This window comes from Cibotium barometz, chromosome 19 (genome assembly GCF_041138505.1).
Source record: "Cibotium barometz isolate CiBa-2024 chromosome 19, ASM4113850v1, whole genome shotgun sequence".
In the NCBI taxonomy this organism is placed as follows: domain Eukaryota; kingdom Viridiplantae; phylum Streptophyta; class Polypodiopsida; order Cyatheales; family Cibotiaceae; genus Cibotium; species Cibotium barometz.
This window is the reverse complement of record NC_141064.1, coordinates 25,585,985-25,602,264: the sequence shown is the minus strand read 5'-3', so window position 1 is coordinate 25,602,264 and position 16,280 is coordinate 25,585,985. Positions and strand designations below refer to the sequence as shown.

Genomic DNA, 16,280 nt, shown 5'->3' with positions numbered 1-16,280 from the left:
GGCAGTTGTATATGCCGGGGATTGATGCCACTCATGTGATACTGTGGACTTGGCTTTCCATTGGGACTTGTCTCCGTGTACATGCCCGGAAATGCTTGGTGGATTGGTGTTCCATTGGGTCTGGTACCTCGTGTACTTGCCTGGAGCACGTCTATTTTGGTAGAGTCTCATGAACAGGGATTGTCCATACCAATGCTGCATTGCATAGCATCTTTATGTGCTTGCTTGCAATTGAAATTGCATGCTGTTTTCATGCTTGCTTGACCAATGTGTAGTTTCGGGTAAGGGGATGCCCGCCCGCGAACCGTGCGTGTGAAACTGTCTACTGACATGGTTATGTGACATGTGATAGGTGGTAAGTATTGGTCATAAACCTGGCCTTAGGAGTTAGCACTAATTTATAAGTAAGTGTATACACACTTCTTTAAGTTTTGGGCAACCAAAACTCACTTATAAATTATGACCAGCCCGATGTTCACACACACTGATGTCCCAAGGTGGGCATAACCCAATGTCCATCACGCGCCCAAACCTTATCCCCTTTGTACAAAGGGAGCATAGTCACATGGGACGCGAAATGGGGACGGAGAACGGGGACGGAAAAGATTGAAAATGACCATTCCCTGTGACTATAGAGTGACATGGAACGGGAATGGGAACGGGAAGATGCTGCCATCCCCAATATTCTTGTGACTATGAAAGGGAGTAACCAGCCATGTGTCCACTCTAGCTTGCTCCACAAAGCACTTGCTTGCCACCTACACTGGACAACTCACCACCTCACTCTTCCTCCTCTCCCTAGAGATTGGCGCCTCCTTCATGAGAGCGGTTGCACTGCATTTTCTGCACTTTCTCCTTCCCAACTCCATTTCCAAGCTTGCTAAGGTGTTTCTCAAGCTTCCAAGAGTGTTTCCGGATGCTAATCACTCTCCTGCACACTCCCAATGATTAAAATTCAGTAAAACAGCTCTCTTTATTGCTGTAATTTTTGGTCTTTTAACTGAAAACCCTAATTTCAGCCCTCTTTTCTCAAGTTGAAACATAGGGGAAGCTTTCCCAAGGTTCCCTTCATCCTCTTGAAGACTTTTGTCGCGAAGAAATGCGACAAATCGAAGATCTCTTCACTCCAAGGACTTCCATCACCGCGAAGACTTCCGCTATCATCGACTCTACTTGCAATTGATAAGCTTTAATGCTTAAATATGGAAGCAAGTAGCAGGAGGGAGGAACCGGCTTACAAGATCACATACCCTGTGTAGTGTTCTCTTGTCCTACGTGCTCTCTTGCAGATTGTTGCTACCATGTGTTGGTGGAACAATAGAGAGCAAATGGTAGGGAACATGGGCACTTGAGAGGGTAGTGTGGATTGCAAGTCTACATCGACAACCACTTGTTTGCAATACTGTATTCATATGCATTGGCATAGAAATCTGGTCAGAAATGCCCATGACACTATGTACTTGATTCTCCCAAGATCAATATACTTTATTTGAGGGAGGGGTCGACCGTTCCGGCTCATAGTGTGTCTCTTATCAATTCAAGAATTTACTTCTTATATTTGAGCAAGTATCCATCAAATCTTAGTGTATTTAAGTGTATTGATTAGCATTGTGTTCAACCAAGTTACAGTTGTAGAATGTCATAACCGCACAGTCATGGAGATGGCAAGGTGTATGCTGAAGGGACAGAGGCTTCCAAACTCCTTTTGGGCAGAGGCATTCAACACAACAATTTACATCCTCAACCAGTCTTACACAAAGGCGCTCAAGGACATTATGCCGCAAGAGGCCTATTCGGGTAAGAAGCCTTCCATTTCTCATTTCAGAACATTTGGGTGTGATTGCTTTATACATAGCTTGAAGCCAAAAGCTAGAAGTGTATCTTTCTTGGATACACCCAAGAATCAAAAGCATACAGGTCATATGATCGAGAGGCTAAGAAGATTATGGAAAGCCAAAAGCAAGAACTGTATCTTTCTTGGAAAATGGTTTTGGCTAAGACCTTGTTTGCTCTACATAGTAACACCTGTTGTTGCCATCGTCAATCCTTTAAATTGGCACCGTAGAGTACTTTCCTACATGTCCCCCATAATTTCTAAGCTCTGTTTACAAGTCAAAAAAAGGCGACATACAATATCATCCTCTTTTAAGTAGTGAGGGCAATTTTGGTATTGGTGATCCATATGGCCTTAGACCTAACCAATAAGCCTAGCAAGAGAGTTGAGCATGCTTGGGCATACTCATATGATGGCAAGAAAGTTGAGCATAGCTATGACAATACCTTATGCAGATTACACCTCAATGTTTTTATATATAGCTTTTGGCATCATTTCAGTCCATCTATATAATGGCAAATACCTAACGCATACAGCTATCTCTAATCTCTATAATGGCAAGGAAGTTGGCCATACCTTCTGCATGTCAGGCTTGGACACAAATGTTTGTGAAACATTGTCCATGCTGTCATTGAGCACTTCAATGATGGCTGCAGTTACAGCCTCTGCTTGCTTGGGAGTCAAACCTTGGGACTCAAGCCTACGGACCTGAGGTGAACAAACAACACATCATTTCTCAGTATTGTTCATTGGAAAACATCAAAATACAGGGCAAAACAGTGTGCTGTTCATACTATGGCAAAACAACGGCAAAACCAAGAGTCCTGCACACAATAGGGAAAATCAAAGAGTTCTGATTATACTAGGGTAAAACAACAGAGTTCTAATCATATTAGGGCAGAAGTACGGTATGAAAAGGTCAAAAAACTGCATGAAGATGAGAAAAACTAGGGCTAGGAAAGAAATGCTACGAAAATTATGGCAAAAGTACGCCAAATCGATCATGGCACACAGCACAAATCAGGGCAAAGCGAGGGGATGCGATCTCTTACCAGGGCAAGTGTATCGACGAACATGACCTTCTTGCTGCCCTTTGAAGCGGATACAAGTTGCGAGATCTGGCGCAGGTAGATGCCTCTGTCGGTGGCATAGTTGGAAGAGGCGAACTGAGCAGGTGAGGCAAAGCCTGTGGCGGTGATGCGATGTAAAGCAGGAGGGCTTTCCGAGGGCAACGGCAAGGGCAAGGGCGAGGGCGGGAGGGGTAGTCTGTGCCTGATACGGGAGGTGAAGAGGCCGATGGCGCGGTGAAAGCACAGCTTCTTTGCAGCAGCGTGGCAAGCTGCCATGAACACGTTCACGTCAACGGCTTAAGCGAATACCTCAGCGCCTCACACTTTCAAAATTATGTAGCAACTTCCATTGGTGAAAAACCTAACTTCAACGTATCGCGTAATTGAAACCGAACTTCAGGTCTTAACTTCCCCTTTTGATGGTATAGTAGTAATCTCTCAAAGGCAAAAATTCGAGAAATGAGTCAGTAGTTCGTAGATTGGAATTACTAGTACTCAATGCGCGCGTTGTTGTGGTATGTAAAAGATATTAAGAAGCGAAATGCAAGAATGGAAGTCGGAATACAAAGAGTTAATCGAAGGGATTTTTCCTCTTATTTTTTAGAAATCCAAGATTTCTCTTCTCTCCTCTCCTTGTGCCTTGGTTGTCCATGGTTAATATGTAATAGATGAGTGGAATTCCGAAGGGTGTAGCACCAAGCACATAGCCCAATTGTTAGGGTGTTTGAAGTCCATGCATGAGGTTGTAGGTTCAAACCACGCTGGCCACTTGAGGTGGTGCTTTGTAAAGATGGGGTTTGTACCTAACTCGCCAAACTAAAGTTGTTGGAATAATTAGGCTTATGGAATAATTTCTTCACAAAATGTTTCATAGAAACATGATACATTAATGGTATGATACATTCCACAAAGATGGTTTGTCTCACTTGTGATTATGTATTTGAGATATAGGGTCTTTATTGAAATCTTTTGCACTGATATAAGGTTTTAAAGATTTAATTGTTTACAAAGTTGCTTCAATGTATTTAATAATTTCTTGTGGTGTAGCATTGGGAGAATTGTAAATGTATTTAATAATTTCTTGTGGTGTAGCATTGGGAGAATTATAAATGCAAGCAACATTACATTTGTTCTAAATAGGGGGTGCTCCATGAATTGCTTCTTAGCTACAATTTGTATATGTTGTGTGTTTTATAGATATATTTGGATTTCTTTGTGGTACTTAATACATCAACTACAACATTTTCTTTACTTGGTTAATATTGAATGAGAGGATGAAAACTTTGAATGAGTGATGTCCATTTAATACGACAATCAGAAAACAAAGGTTGACTAAGTAAATGCGTTGATCAGATTTAATCATCCCGTCAAATAATGTTTCCACATATGAAGTGTATGAACAACAACAACAATAATGTTTTTATCTCGTAAGTGCTATAGGTGGTCTTAGAAGGTTTGAGATTTCAACACTACATCTTGCATAAGGACCACACTGATGCCTGATCCACTAGCGTTAAGTGATTACACGAAAAAAGGGTCAAGAAAAATATGGCAATTATAGTACAGAGGCATGCATCAAGATATGCTTGAGCAAGTCAAAGAATTTATGTTGGTGTGTTCATCCCAACTAGGCCAAGTTTTTATGGCTAAAACCTTTTTGGGCTGTACTCTAACAGCAGAGATAATATGACCTAGATATTCGATTTCTTTCTAAAAGAAGAAACTTTTCTCAAGATTGGCATACAATTTGTTTTCTTTCAAAAGTCTCAAAACAAGCACTAAATGTTGTTTGTGTTCTTCATTTTGATTGACTACAAGAATATCATCAAAGAAAATAATGACAAAATGCTAGTATTTTAAGAATATGCAACTCATCATTCCACTAAATGTAACAAGTGTGTTTGTGACATTCAAAGGCATTACAAGGAATTCATAGTATCATTTTTCATGTGTGATTTATACACATTAAAAGCATGGATTCAAACTCGATGATATTTGAATTTCAAGTTAATTTTACTTAACACCCATGCACCACAAAGTTTATCTAACAGATCATCCACATGAGAAATAAGCATCTGCTTTTCACATAAAGATTATTCGATGCCCTATAGTCTATGCACATGCAATAGGATTTCTCCTTTTTCTATACTAGGAGGACTGAGCATGCCAAAGGGTGAACTACTAGGTCAGATAAGTCGACAGTCTAAGAGTTCTTCTATTTACTATTGAACTTCTTTTTGTTGAATCTGGTTTTGTCTATAAGGTGCTTTATGAGGTGGTTAACTACCACAAATGAGCTCAATAGTATAGTCTTCTGGGTAAGAGAGGCAAGTGGGCCCGGTGGTAAATCATCAACAAAAGAATCTTTAAAATTGAGTGAGAAAAGCTTGCTAACTAGGTGACCATTTGTGCTGAGTTACTTCAATTTCATTCACAGAAATTAAGTAAGTTTTTTCACATTTTCTTAGTGCTTACTTTTCTTGTGTGTGTAATGGATGGAATTCATGTTTAAGACCACTTTTGAGTGTTAAAGTTTCATCATTATGTATAATCCACTTTTGAGTGTTAAAGTTTCATCATTATGTATAATCCACATTGTGTAAGATCACTTTTAAGTGTTAAAGTTTTGTCATTATGTGAGTGTTATAATCGATTTATGGGTTAAAGTGATGATAGAAAGGCATGCCTAAGCTAGTATCACTAGTGTGCAAAGGTACAATTAAGATTTTTTTTCTTTTTATAAGGACCAATTATGACTTCTAATTGATGAATGTCTTTAGTGCCATTATAACATGTATCTTGAAATGTATACTTGACCTTATAAATAAGAGATGGATGCATCTCTAATTGCAACTTCTTAATATTACATTAAAACTTGGGTATTCCCATCATCATACAATATTATGATATTATGACCATTGTAATAAATAAGCTAAATTAGGGTTACCTGGCATATCGCTTGGTCTTCATTATCATCATCATGTAGTGTATCCTCGGACCAATATTCTAGAGCATAGCCACTATCATTGTTAAATTATTGTTGTAAAGTTGATGGTTAAATATGAATAGTGATGAATGGGGAATAAATCATGTGTGTAATCTTAGGTTTAAATAAAGCGGCTCTAGTGTGCATCCACCACTAGTGTGTAGGTTCATTTATGTGTGGGAACAGCCCCTTAGAAGGATCTCATGTACGTGATGATGTTTAAAGGTGACACATCTTAGGGACACTTTGCATCATGCCTTGACATGTTGTATGTGTGGTGGTAGCATATGTATGCACCTTGTAAAGGGGGGTCTCTCCTATAAAAGGACCGTTTTGATAATGGCATGTGTGGTGGTAGCATATGTATTCACCTTGTAAAGGGGATCTCTCCCCATAAAAGTATCATTTTCATAATAATTCAAGTATGCCTAGCTTAAGGTTCTCCCATATAGATGCATGAAATATGGTACAAGAAAGCTCCCCTTGTGAGGTCAGATAGAAATCCCAAGCCTCACATACCAGTGATCAGCCTCTTTCCATTCAGATCATGTTGCTCACCTCCGCTTACATACATTTTATTCTTGGTATACTTCAATGATATCATCCTAAATCTCGACAATCTTGATGTCTTGTGTACACATTATAGTCATCGTTCAATATTTTCTTACAAGCATATAGGGTGCATCAAGGGTTCTCTTCAAGGGGGGGGGGGGGGGGGGCTTTTTTAAGTGCATTTTCTTTTAGAAATCCAACATTGTAAGGAGAGATGGCATAGAGAGAAGTTGATTTCTTTGGGTATATGGCCATTGAGGATAGAATTGTCGGCTCTAATTATTCATGGTGGAGCTTTATGATGAAAAGCAGGGGTTTATGGGAGATTGTTCTAGGGATGAACCCCATCCTTCCTTAGTAGTAGTAGGTGGAGCCATAACAATTACTTAGGTGGTTGTTGGAATTATAAGAATTCCAGGTTCCTCCTACTCCTACTTAAGAACAACGTTGGTGAGATTCTCATGATGTCTAGGTAATGTCCATTATCACTTTCTTAGTCAAGCGGTCTAGCATACCTCACATTCAATCTTGCAGTTCTGATAGAGCTGCCTAGGTGGTCCTCGAGACCATGTTCTAGTCATGTAATGAAGCACATTTACTTGATGTAGGAGCTGGACAACTTGACTATGAACAAGGGTGATTCCATTTGCAAATCACCTTACCAAGGTAAAAAACCTAAATGAATAACGTTTGAATATAGATGAGATAGTTGATAAACTTGAAATTAGGCACCACCATTCTTCACTCCTTGCCTGAGTCTTATTAGAGTTTTCATACTTCTATGAATCTCTCTATGTAACGAGGAGGCAATCCTATATCCTGAGGAGCTAGTTGAATCGCTTCTCCACCATGAGGAGTAGACAAGAAAGAACAGATCCAGGGGTGATGCAAGCATAGGAGACTAGGCCTTCTTCTCTAGGAACAAAGGCAAAGTATCACAGGGTGACACCAAGAAGAAGAAATGAAAGCGTCATTACTCCCATAAGCTAAAGCACTACATCAAAGAGCGTTGGAAGAGTCTTGCGAAGTAGCAAGCTGATGAAGACTCTGCAAACTCTGCCACTTCTACCTCCAAAGACAAAAAGCAGTAGCTAGAAGAAAAAGCAAACCTAGCCAGTGATGATTGAGCTTTCTAGCCACATTTTCACTATGTGGGAGAATGTTAAATATTAATAGTGATTAATGTGGGAATAAACTAATGCTAGGTGGTTTTCTAAACTAGACTCTAGTGTGTGTTAAACCGACTCTAGTGTGAACAGCTAATGTAGGTTCATTTATGTCTGGGAATATGCCCTTAAGAGGATATTATGTAAGCAATGAATGATGTGTAAAGATGACACCTCTTAGGGATACTTGGCATCATGCCTTGACACCTGGCATGTGTGGTGGCAGCATATGTATGCACCTTGTACAGGGGGCTCTCTACTATAAAGGACCATTTTCATAATGATTAAGCATGCCTACTCTTTACGTTCATCTTATGCCCCCTCTTGCTAAATCACGGTTGTGAACCTAGTGATTAAACCCTAATACCTATTAGTATTTGAGCAACTGATGGTTTGAAATTCTTCAACATCGATCAGTAAAAAAGTGGCCCATTTAATTTCACTTGTAACATGTAGGGGGGGCAAGGCTTTTTGTCAATATTAGTGTTATAACTAATAGGCTTAGGATGAATTACATTGCTTTGATCCATTAGAGTTTTTTACATTTTAAACAAGAGGAGTGCAGGCATTACTATTTCTAACCCAAGGCTTCCTATTTACATCAAAACCATTAAAAGAATGAGCTTTAATAGGAGCACTAAGAAGGGATGAGGAAATGGTTATCGATTGTTATTGAAGCTCAAGACTTGGTGGTTATTTGAGTAAGAAGCATTAGATTGGTGAACATGTATATTTAAGCCATTCTTTCTTTCTACATCATGAGCTGAAGCAATAGCATCATCAAGTGATGTAGTCTTAAACATATTTACCTTGACTTTTTTGGTTTCTTCAAGACCAAATTCGTATAGATGTTGAATAGTATGTTTAAGCACCACTTCAAGCATGCAAAGTTATAGGAGAGTTTATCGATACTTTTCGGTGTACTGAAGTATAGTCTCTCGATTGGACAAAGACAAAGTGTCCCATGTATGATGAGCTTTGAGTGTAAATTGCAATGTTAAAAATCTTGCTTTCACATACTATTACAGAACATTCCACCAAATTAAAGCATGATCAAAGCACACTTAACCTTATCTTTTTCTAAAAAAGTCTCCTCATAGTAGTCATCTAGCCTCAACCATGAGATCCCAAGATGATCATCTTTCTTGCCATTAAATTTAATAAAATAAAAAGTGTGACGGCTAATCTTATTGTCATTTTAGTTGCTTAAGCATTGAAGGTAGCCTTGATGATCTTGGTGATGCATGTATCTTGGAAATCGAGAGCAGGAACTTCATTAATATTGACAAGTTATTGCTTGAGGTCAAGACTTTTTATTTATTTCTCATATTGAAGTAATTTCTCAAGAAGTAATATCGAAGTAATTGCTTGAGATCAAGACTTTTTATTTATTGCTCATATTGAAGTAATTGCTTAAGGTCAAGACTTTTTATTTATTGCTCATATTGAAGTAATTGCTTGAGGTCAAGACTTTTTATTTATTGCTCATACTGAAGTAATTGCTCAAGAAGTCGTATTCGCTCAACAAATGTTGGTGGCAAAAGTGGAGAATTGGAAAATCCACCATCTTGAACTATATCATCTTGATTGTTGGTGTTGATGTTCGTGGTTCCAATAGAATTGGGAGTAGATTCCATGGTATAGGTTCAAGAAAAGTGAAGGAAAGCATTGAGAATTATTGGAGAAGCTTTAAAATTTTCCTATATATTTTGGGGTAATTTAAAAGCTTTTTGGGGTAAAAAAAATTAATGAAAATTTTAAAATTCAAGAGAATATTTCTAATTCTATGTGAAGCTCATAGAAATTTCTAGCCTGAAGATTTGGCAAGAAACAGCTCTAAAAAGTGACTTTTATGCCTATAAGCTTAGAAGCTTGTTATTTTCACCCCTTAAAACCATGTTTTTTTCATGAAAAATGAAAATCGTATGACACATATGGGTGATAGATGTAACAAACTATTTTTCTCAGCACATGGACCTATGCACAATAGGGATAGTTTGAGATGCTTACAAGATTCTCAGGGAGAATTTCACACTGATTTAAATAAGGTAAGGAGTATTGCCTCAAAATTTTATTAGATCTTACTAAAAGTCACACTCTTTGAATAGAGATGTTGCACAAAAGAAAGTTTGGGAGCGCATGCCCAGGCTTATTACAGATGATATGTGCACCTCTTTGGATGCCCTAGAATGAGCTGAGCCATGTTTTGCATGCCCTCTCGAAAGGCAAATGGGGATGATGGTATCTCTCCATACTTCTTTTTGGGGTTTTGGGATTACATTAGTAATTATGTTACTACTACTCTATAGGAGATGTGGTGTATTGGTATGATGCCCCCTTTTCTCATAGAGGGTTGTATCCACCTTATCCCAAGTGGTGGTGACAAGACCAATATTAAATAGTGGAGGGGAGGGCCCAAAGTTGTGCTTGGATTTGCTTATAAAATCTTAGCAAAGGCAGTGAGTATGAGGCTTTAGCTTGTTCTTCAAAGAGCTATTCATAATACAGAGAATGTTTCCTCTAAGGAAGGAGTATTTTTCATAATATCTTTTATTATGGGAAGTTGTTGAGTGGGCTAAATCTAACCAACTACGCCTTTCCATACTCTTGCTAGACTTTGAAAAAGATTATGACAGAGAGGATTGGGACTTCTTGGAATGCATGATAGCATGGATGGGTTTCTCCCATGAGTGGTTCAGAGGGGTCTCTTGCATATATAGGAAACCCATAGCACAATTTTGGCCTGCAGGGAGCGTGGTGAGCACTTTTAAATCTCATGGAAATGATGCCCTTAGCTCCACTACTTTACCTTATAGTAATGGAGTCTATGAGTAGGTTTCTCAAGGTTACTCCAAGGGTTTTAGGCCTCAGGCTGCCTCTTCCTCTTCGCATAAAGGAAGAGTTAATGAACTCATAGTTAACAGAGGATACTGCTTTGTTTTTGGAGGCCTCACATGCATGCCTCTATGCTTTCCACACTACCTTGGAGTTATTTTGTTTGGCATTAGTAGGTGCCACCATCAATTGGCACAAATCAATGGGATTTTGGATTAGTGTGGGGTGGCAAATTGGGGTATATATTGGGGTTTGGATGTGGTACTTACTTGGATTGAGAGAGGATAGCAGATACCTTGGATATCAGGTTAGCATTCATATCTCGCTTGCACAATAGTTTGCTCATATGCTCATGAGAATTAAAAGCAAACTTTAGCATTGGACTAGCATGAAGCTTGATTTGGCCCCTAGAGCCTTGGTAGCTAACCAAGTGGCGCTGCTAGCGACTGCTTAGTTTGTCATATCGTGCTGAGTTTTTCATAAGGGATGCATTGGTCAGCTTCCTTGGCTTATTCAAAACTTTCTTTGGTTAGGATTAGATGGCACTCTACACACCAGGGTGAGAGTGTTTTTGGGATACCATTATTATGCCTAAAAAAGAGGGAGGATTGAACATCATTGGCATGAGGTATAGTGTAAGGCTTTACTTTGTAAGCTGGTAGAGTCTAAGGATTTCTTCCTGGCATTGAACCTTGGAAGGACTCTCTTCTATAGAGTAGCTTATGAGGTGCACTTCGATTAGGACGAATGGATTTACAACCCACATTTTATCTTCTTAGATGTAGAGCACCAACCACCTTCTTAGATGTAGAGCACCGACCACCTTCTTTACCCTTGGTGGTGAGATATCTTCTACGAGCCTGGGATTACATGAGGAGCTTCTTGGTTTATATTCCTCCCACGACGGTCAGTTGAGGAGGCTAACAATAGGCAACCCATTGTGTGGAATGACTTGATCTTGATGAATATGGTAGACCTCTTAGAGTAGCCATATATATCCAGTGGGCTACCTAGGTGACTTTTCTCCCCTCAGCGTTGGATTGGAATTGGAAGAGGCTCATGAGTCTCACGGAGAATGAGAGAATGATCTTCAATCTTCCTTGGAGTCTTCATCAACATACCAAACCAATTGATTGGTTGGGGGACTCTACATTGATTAAAGAATCAAGCAATCTAGGAGGTAAAGTGTGGTTTATGGTCTTTTTTTTAAATCTCCAAATGTTCTCTTCTTAACCCCTCTCAAGCTTGAGAAGCATTCAATTGAATGGCTTTTTAATACAATTGAAGTTCTTTAATGAATTGTAGTGATAAAACACATAAATTTCCATTTATGCTTAAATTAAATGTTTTTTTTTAAAGCATGTCTCTCTCTCCCCCAAAGAATGGTCATTCCTGACCTTTCTATATTCAAATGAAGCTTCTCATGAAGCAATTCTCTAATCTAAAAGTAATTTCTATGCTTGTCAAATTGAGGCCAAATAAGTGGCTTTTTAATGCTTCTATGCTATTTAATTCATGGAAAAATTAGGAATCAAGTCCATAATTTGATATTGATCCAATTAATGGTTATTCTATCGTATGATATTACTAAACTTTATGTTATCAAAATTATTGAGAATTATGAGTAATAGCACCAAAGCAATGGCAAAATTTCTAAAAAATTAACACATAAATCATTTTCATTCATAATATGAAAAGAGGACTTCCTACCATATTCTAGGATTAATCATCCTAGATTAATTGAATGATTCTCATTATAATCATGGAAAATTTGATTTTTATGTTTATGCATAAATAGTTAATTAAGAAAAAGAGGAATTTTTAGTAATTTATTTTTATGTTAAAAGAGTAATCCCCATGACAATCCATGTATTCCAATGAAGTAAGAGAAAAATTGGGATGCTAAAATAATGTATATTTTATTTAAAAATTAAAGAAAGATTTTAGTTAAATTTATCTTTTTGCATAGATAAATTTAAATGATGAAAGAGGAATTCCCACTATATTGGAATTCAAATATTTAAATGAGAAAAGTGTAATTTTTAGCATATTATATAGAAATAGTCGTTCGAGAAAAGGAACCTCTAATTAGGCCAAGTAATTGGTAGAAATTTAGAAAAAGTTCCATTATCGGAATCAAACTAGAAAAAGCTACTAAATGGGAATAGCATGTCATAAGATGTAAATAGCATGCGATAACATGTGAATGAATGTGATAAGATGTAAATAGGATGCAATAAGATGTGAATGGATGTAATAAGATGAAAGTAGAATGTGATAAGATGTTAATGGGACGTGATAAGATGTGTATGAGATGTGATAGGATGTGATAAGATGAAAATAAGATGTGATGTAATGAAAATGAATGTGGATGTGTATGCAAAAGAATGGATGTGGATGTGTATGTGAAATAACAGATGTGGATGTGTATGTATGGAGGAATGGATGTGGATGTGTATGCGAAAGAATGGATGTGGATGTGTATGTGAAAGAATGGATATAGATGTGTATGTGAAAGAATGGATACGCGGATGTGTACGTAGAAGAATGAATGTGCATGTGCATGTGAAAGAATGGATGTAGATGTGTATTTAAAGAATGGATGTGAATGTGTATGTGAAAGAATGGATGTGGATATGTATGCGAAAGAATGGATGTGGATGTGTATGTGGAAGAATGGATGTGAATGTGTATGTGGAAGTATGGATGTGGATGTGTATGTGAAAGGATGTGATGTCAATGTGAGTGAATGGATGAGATGTAATGTGATGTGAATCAGGATGTGAATGAACGAGATGTGATGTCATGTGAATCGGATGTAAATGAATGATATGGGATGTGAATGGATGAGATGTGATGTGATGTGAATTGGGATAAGAATGAATGAGATGAAATGTGAAATGAATGTGATGAGATAAGATATAAATTGAGATAGATGTGAATGAATGATATGTGATGTAAATTAATGAGGTGTGATGGGATGTGAATATGGGTAGATGCGAGTGGATGAGATGTGATGAGGATAAATGAGGAAAGATGTCATGAGATAAAAAATGATGTGATTAGATGAGAATAGGAATACATATGAATTGGATATGGATTAAGCAATGTGGAGAGATGTGGAACAATGTGAAAGACGAAAGTTCATTATAGAAACTGTATTTATGACTTGTTTTTAAATGACAGTTTTATGTCAATAATGCTGGGGAAGCATTTTGGCCGTCTTGAGAATGAGGTCGTGGAGACCTAACTGATAAATTTGCAATAGCTGACGACGGAGAGTCAACGGAGGATGTCTCGTGTAGCAAGGTCTCGGTCGAGGTCTTGACCAACCTGGGTTTGATTTAAATGGTGAGCTTTTGGTATGGTGGATAAGGAACCAAGGAAGCGGCCTATGAGTGAAGCGCTAGGTGACCTGCGAAGGATCCTAGAGGGTGCTGACCATACAGTGCTCGGGCTCTATTTCACCGAAGATACCCACACGTGCGTCGGGGAAGATATTGGAACAAGGAGTAAGAGTGGTTTTCTGAAACCGGGCATGGATCTGGTTGATTGACCTTGTTGGTCCTCAACGGATGAGTCCTTGGCTCTTTTATATGGATCTGTTGATTGATCTTGTTGATCTTCAACGGAGATTCCATCTTGATTTTTATAAGTGAATATATTGTCGGGTACTATGAGCTAGGAACTATCAAAAAGGCCCCTGAGGGATAGGTGGTGAGTGTTCTGGTTGCCAATGATGCCATAGGTACACCGATGAAGGAATGATTGGAAATTAGGAATTCAACCGGATATTTTGGAGTATTATGATCAGTGAGACTATGGTTTCATTAAATGATTGTTTTAAAGATAGCCGAATCTATGAAAAAGGCAACTTCAGTGACACTATGGTTTCATTAAATGATTGTTTTAAAGATAGCTGAATCTATAAAAAAAGGCAATTTCATATTGGGTGTGTAAGTGGTGTGACTGGCGTTAAATTTGCATGAATATCCAGCTAGGGGACCTGGGAACTCTTTTCCCTGGTACCTTGGGACAAAACCTAACCAAATTCCTAATTGGATCCCATCACTACAGTGGTTGGGCGGTTGGCTAATCCATGGGACTAGATGGGGTTTGCCTGGACTGATGGATCCTTAAAATTAGACTCAGATCTGTTATAGTACGATAGATGAAGTAAATCCCGGATAGTAATTGTTCTATGGAAAAAGAATCAACAGCTGTGCCTCCTCTCGATGGAGAAAAAAGCGTTGGTTTCTATGATCCAAGTGCAAGTTTCTTCCTTGATCTGACCAAGTGACTCACAAGTTCGGTCGGATCAGTTTGGTCAGTAATGAAGCTGACTACGTTAGAGTACAAATATCTTGGAGGAATCCCCCGCCGTGCTTTCTGGTAGGGGAAGTTTTTTCGGGTTCGTTTTGTGAAGAACCAAGGGATTAGTCTCTCGTCCGGATATCTGTGGTGGGCGAGGCCCCGAGTGAGGGATCCTGCCCTGCACAAGAAGTGCTACTTTCGCTGCTAGCACCCCCGAATCCGTTGCACAGAGGGAGCAGGGATCTTTCAGCTATCAGAGCAAATTGACTAAAAAGAATCAACTGAAAAGCCAAAAATGTCAAAAAATTATGAAGTAACAGTAAAAGATTGTAATTGTGCGATAAAATTCATATAAATTGATATTCAGAATGAAGATTCATAAAACTGAAAGTGGGTCTTCAGATGATGTACCGCAATTGTATGGAAATCCCTGACTTGCTTGAGGCCTAGTCATGATGGTATTTACCTTATAATTCGAAGGATCGTTACTACTCGTATACACCGAGGGTATAACTGCAGCTCTTTATTGGCAGTATATACGAGTAAATCTAAGACCTTGAAATTATAAGTAAAAATGCTATCCAGATTAGGATTTCGAATGTAGTTGATATGATTTTAAAATTCTGGTTGAGAATTGATGAGTTGATTTGGATTTTGATTGAAAAAAAAAAAGATGATTCCTAAATTTTGGTTGAAAAGCGATCAGTTGAACAAAGCGACAATGAGGATGAATAGGACGAGTCCCCGCTGTGATGATGTTCGTAAATTGAAATGACGATAATGACTTCAGCAAATCACTACGAGATTAGTGGATTGTGCTCACAGATTGCTACTGTTAACACTTGACCTAATGGATCCAGTTATGGGATGACAAATTAAAAACCTGAATAACTGAAACTTCCATGGAGGAATGTTCAGATGGAATTTTTGGTCTGATGGACCATTATTATGTTAAGAATATGAATCTCAAAATTTACCTAAGGAAGAGATTCTGTCCTCCCAGCTTTTTGGAAACAAAGATGAACGAATTCTTGGAGTTAACCCAGGGGAGCATAACTATTGAAGTATATCACTAAACATTCGCTCTCCTCCTCAAATACTCACCACCGCTAGATGAAGAACAGCTGATGGTGGCTAGGTTCATTTGGAGACTGAACGAACCTTTGAATATCCTAGTGAAGAATGCCAAGCCAGTTTCCATGGCGGAAGCAGTGCGGATGGCGAAGGATTTCGCCAAGGCTTTTGATGTCAAGGTCCCGTCAAAGCCAGCACCATCACCTTTCAAAAGGTTTTTAGCTCCAGAAGGTGATTCCAACCTTCCACTGTCTAAGAGATATAAGAGTCAAGCCTTGGATATGGGAAGTTTTAGAATGGAAGAAATATCATTTTTCTAGAACTCGATCCCTTGGAATTCAACTTCAGAAGTTCCACCCTTGAACAAGGGAGTGAAATGCTATAACTGTCAAGGATTTGGACATCGCAGTATGGATTACCCAACTCCTTTTGGAACAAGGTTTTCAGGG

General features: G+C 38.5%; 1 protein-coding gene across 1 annotated transcript in view; it reads right to left on the bottom strand.

Moving 5' to 3' along the window:
- LOC147628375 (protein FMP32, mitochondrial-like) overlaps positions 1-3,294 on the bottom strand; it is a 78,326-nt gene extending 75,032 nt beyond the window's left edge. The window contains exons 1-2 of the mRNA XM_086813458.1: positions 2,887-3,294; positions 2,411-2,542 (exon numbers count right to left, since the gene is read on the bottom strand). Of these exons, the coding sequence (XP_086669584.1) occupies positions 2,411-2,542; positions 2,887-3,180 (426 nt within the window). The 5' untranslated portion in view covers positions 3,181-3,294. The remainder of the gene's footprint in view (positions 1-2,410; positions 2,543-2,886) is intronic.
- Between the last annotated feature and the right edge of the window lie 12,986 nt (positions 3,295-16,280).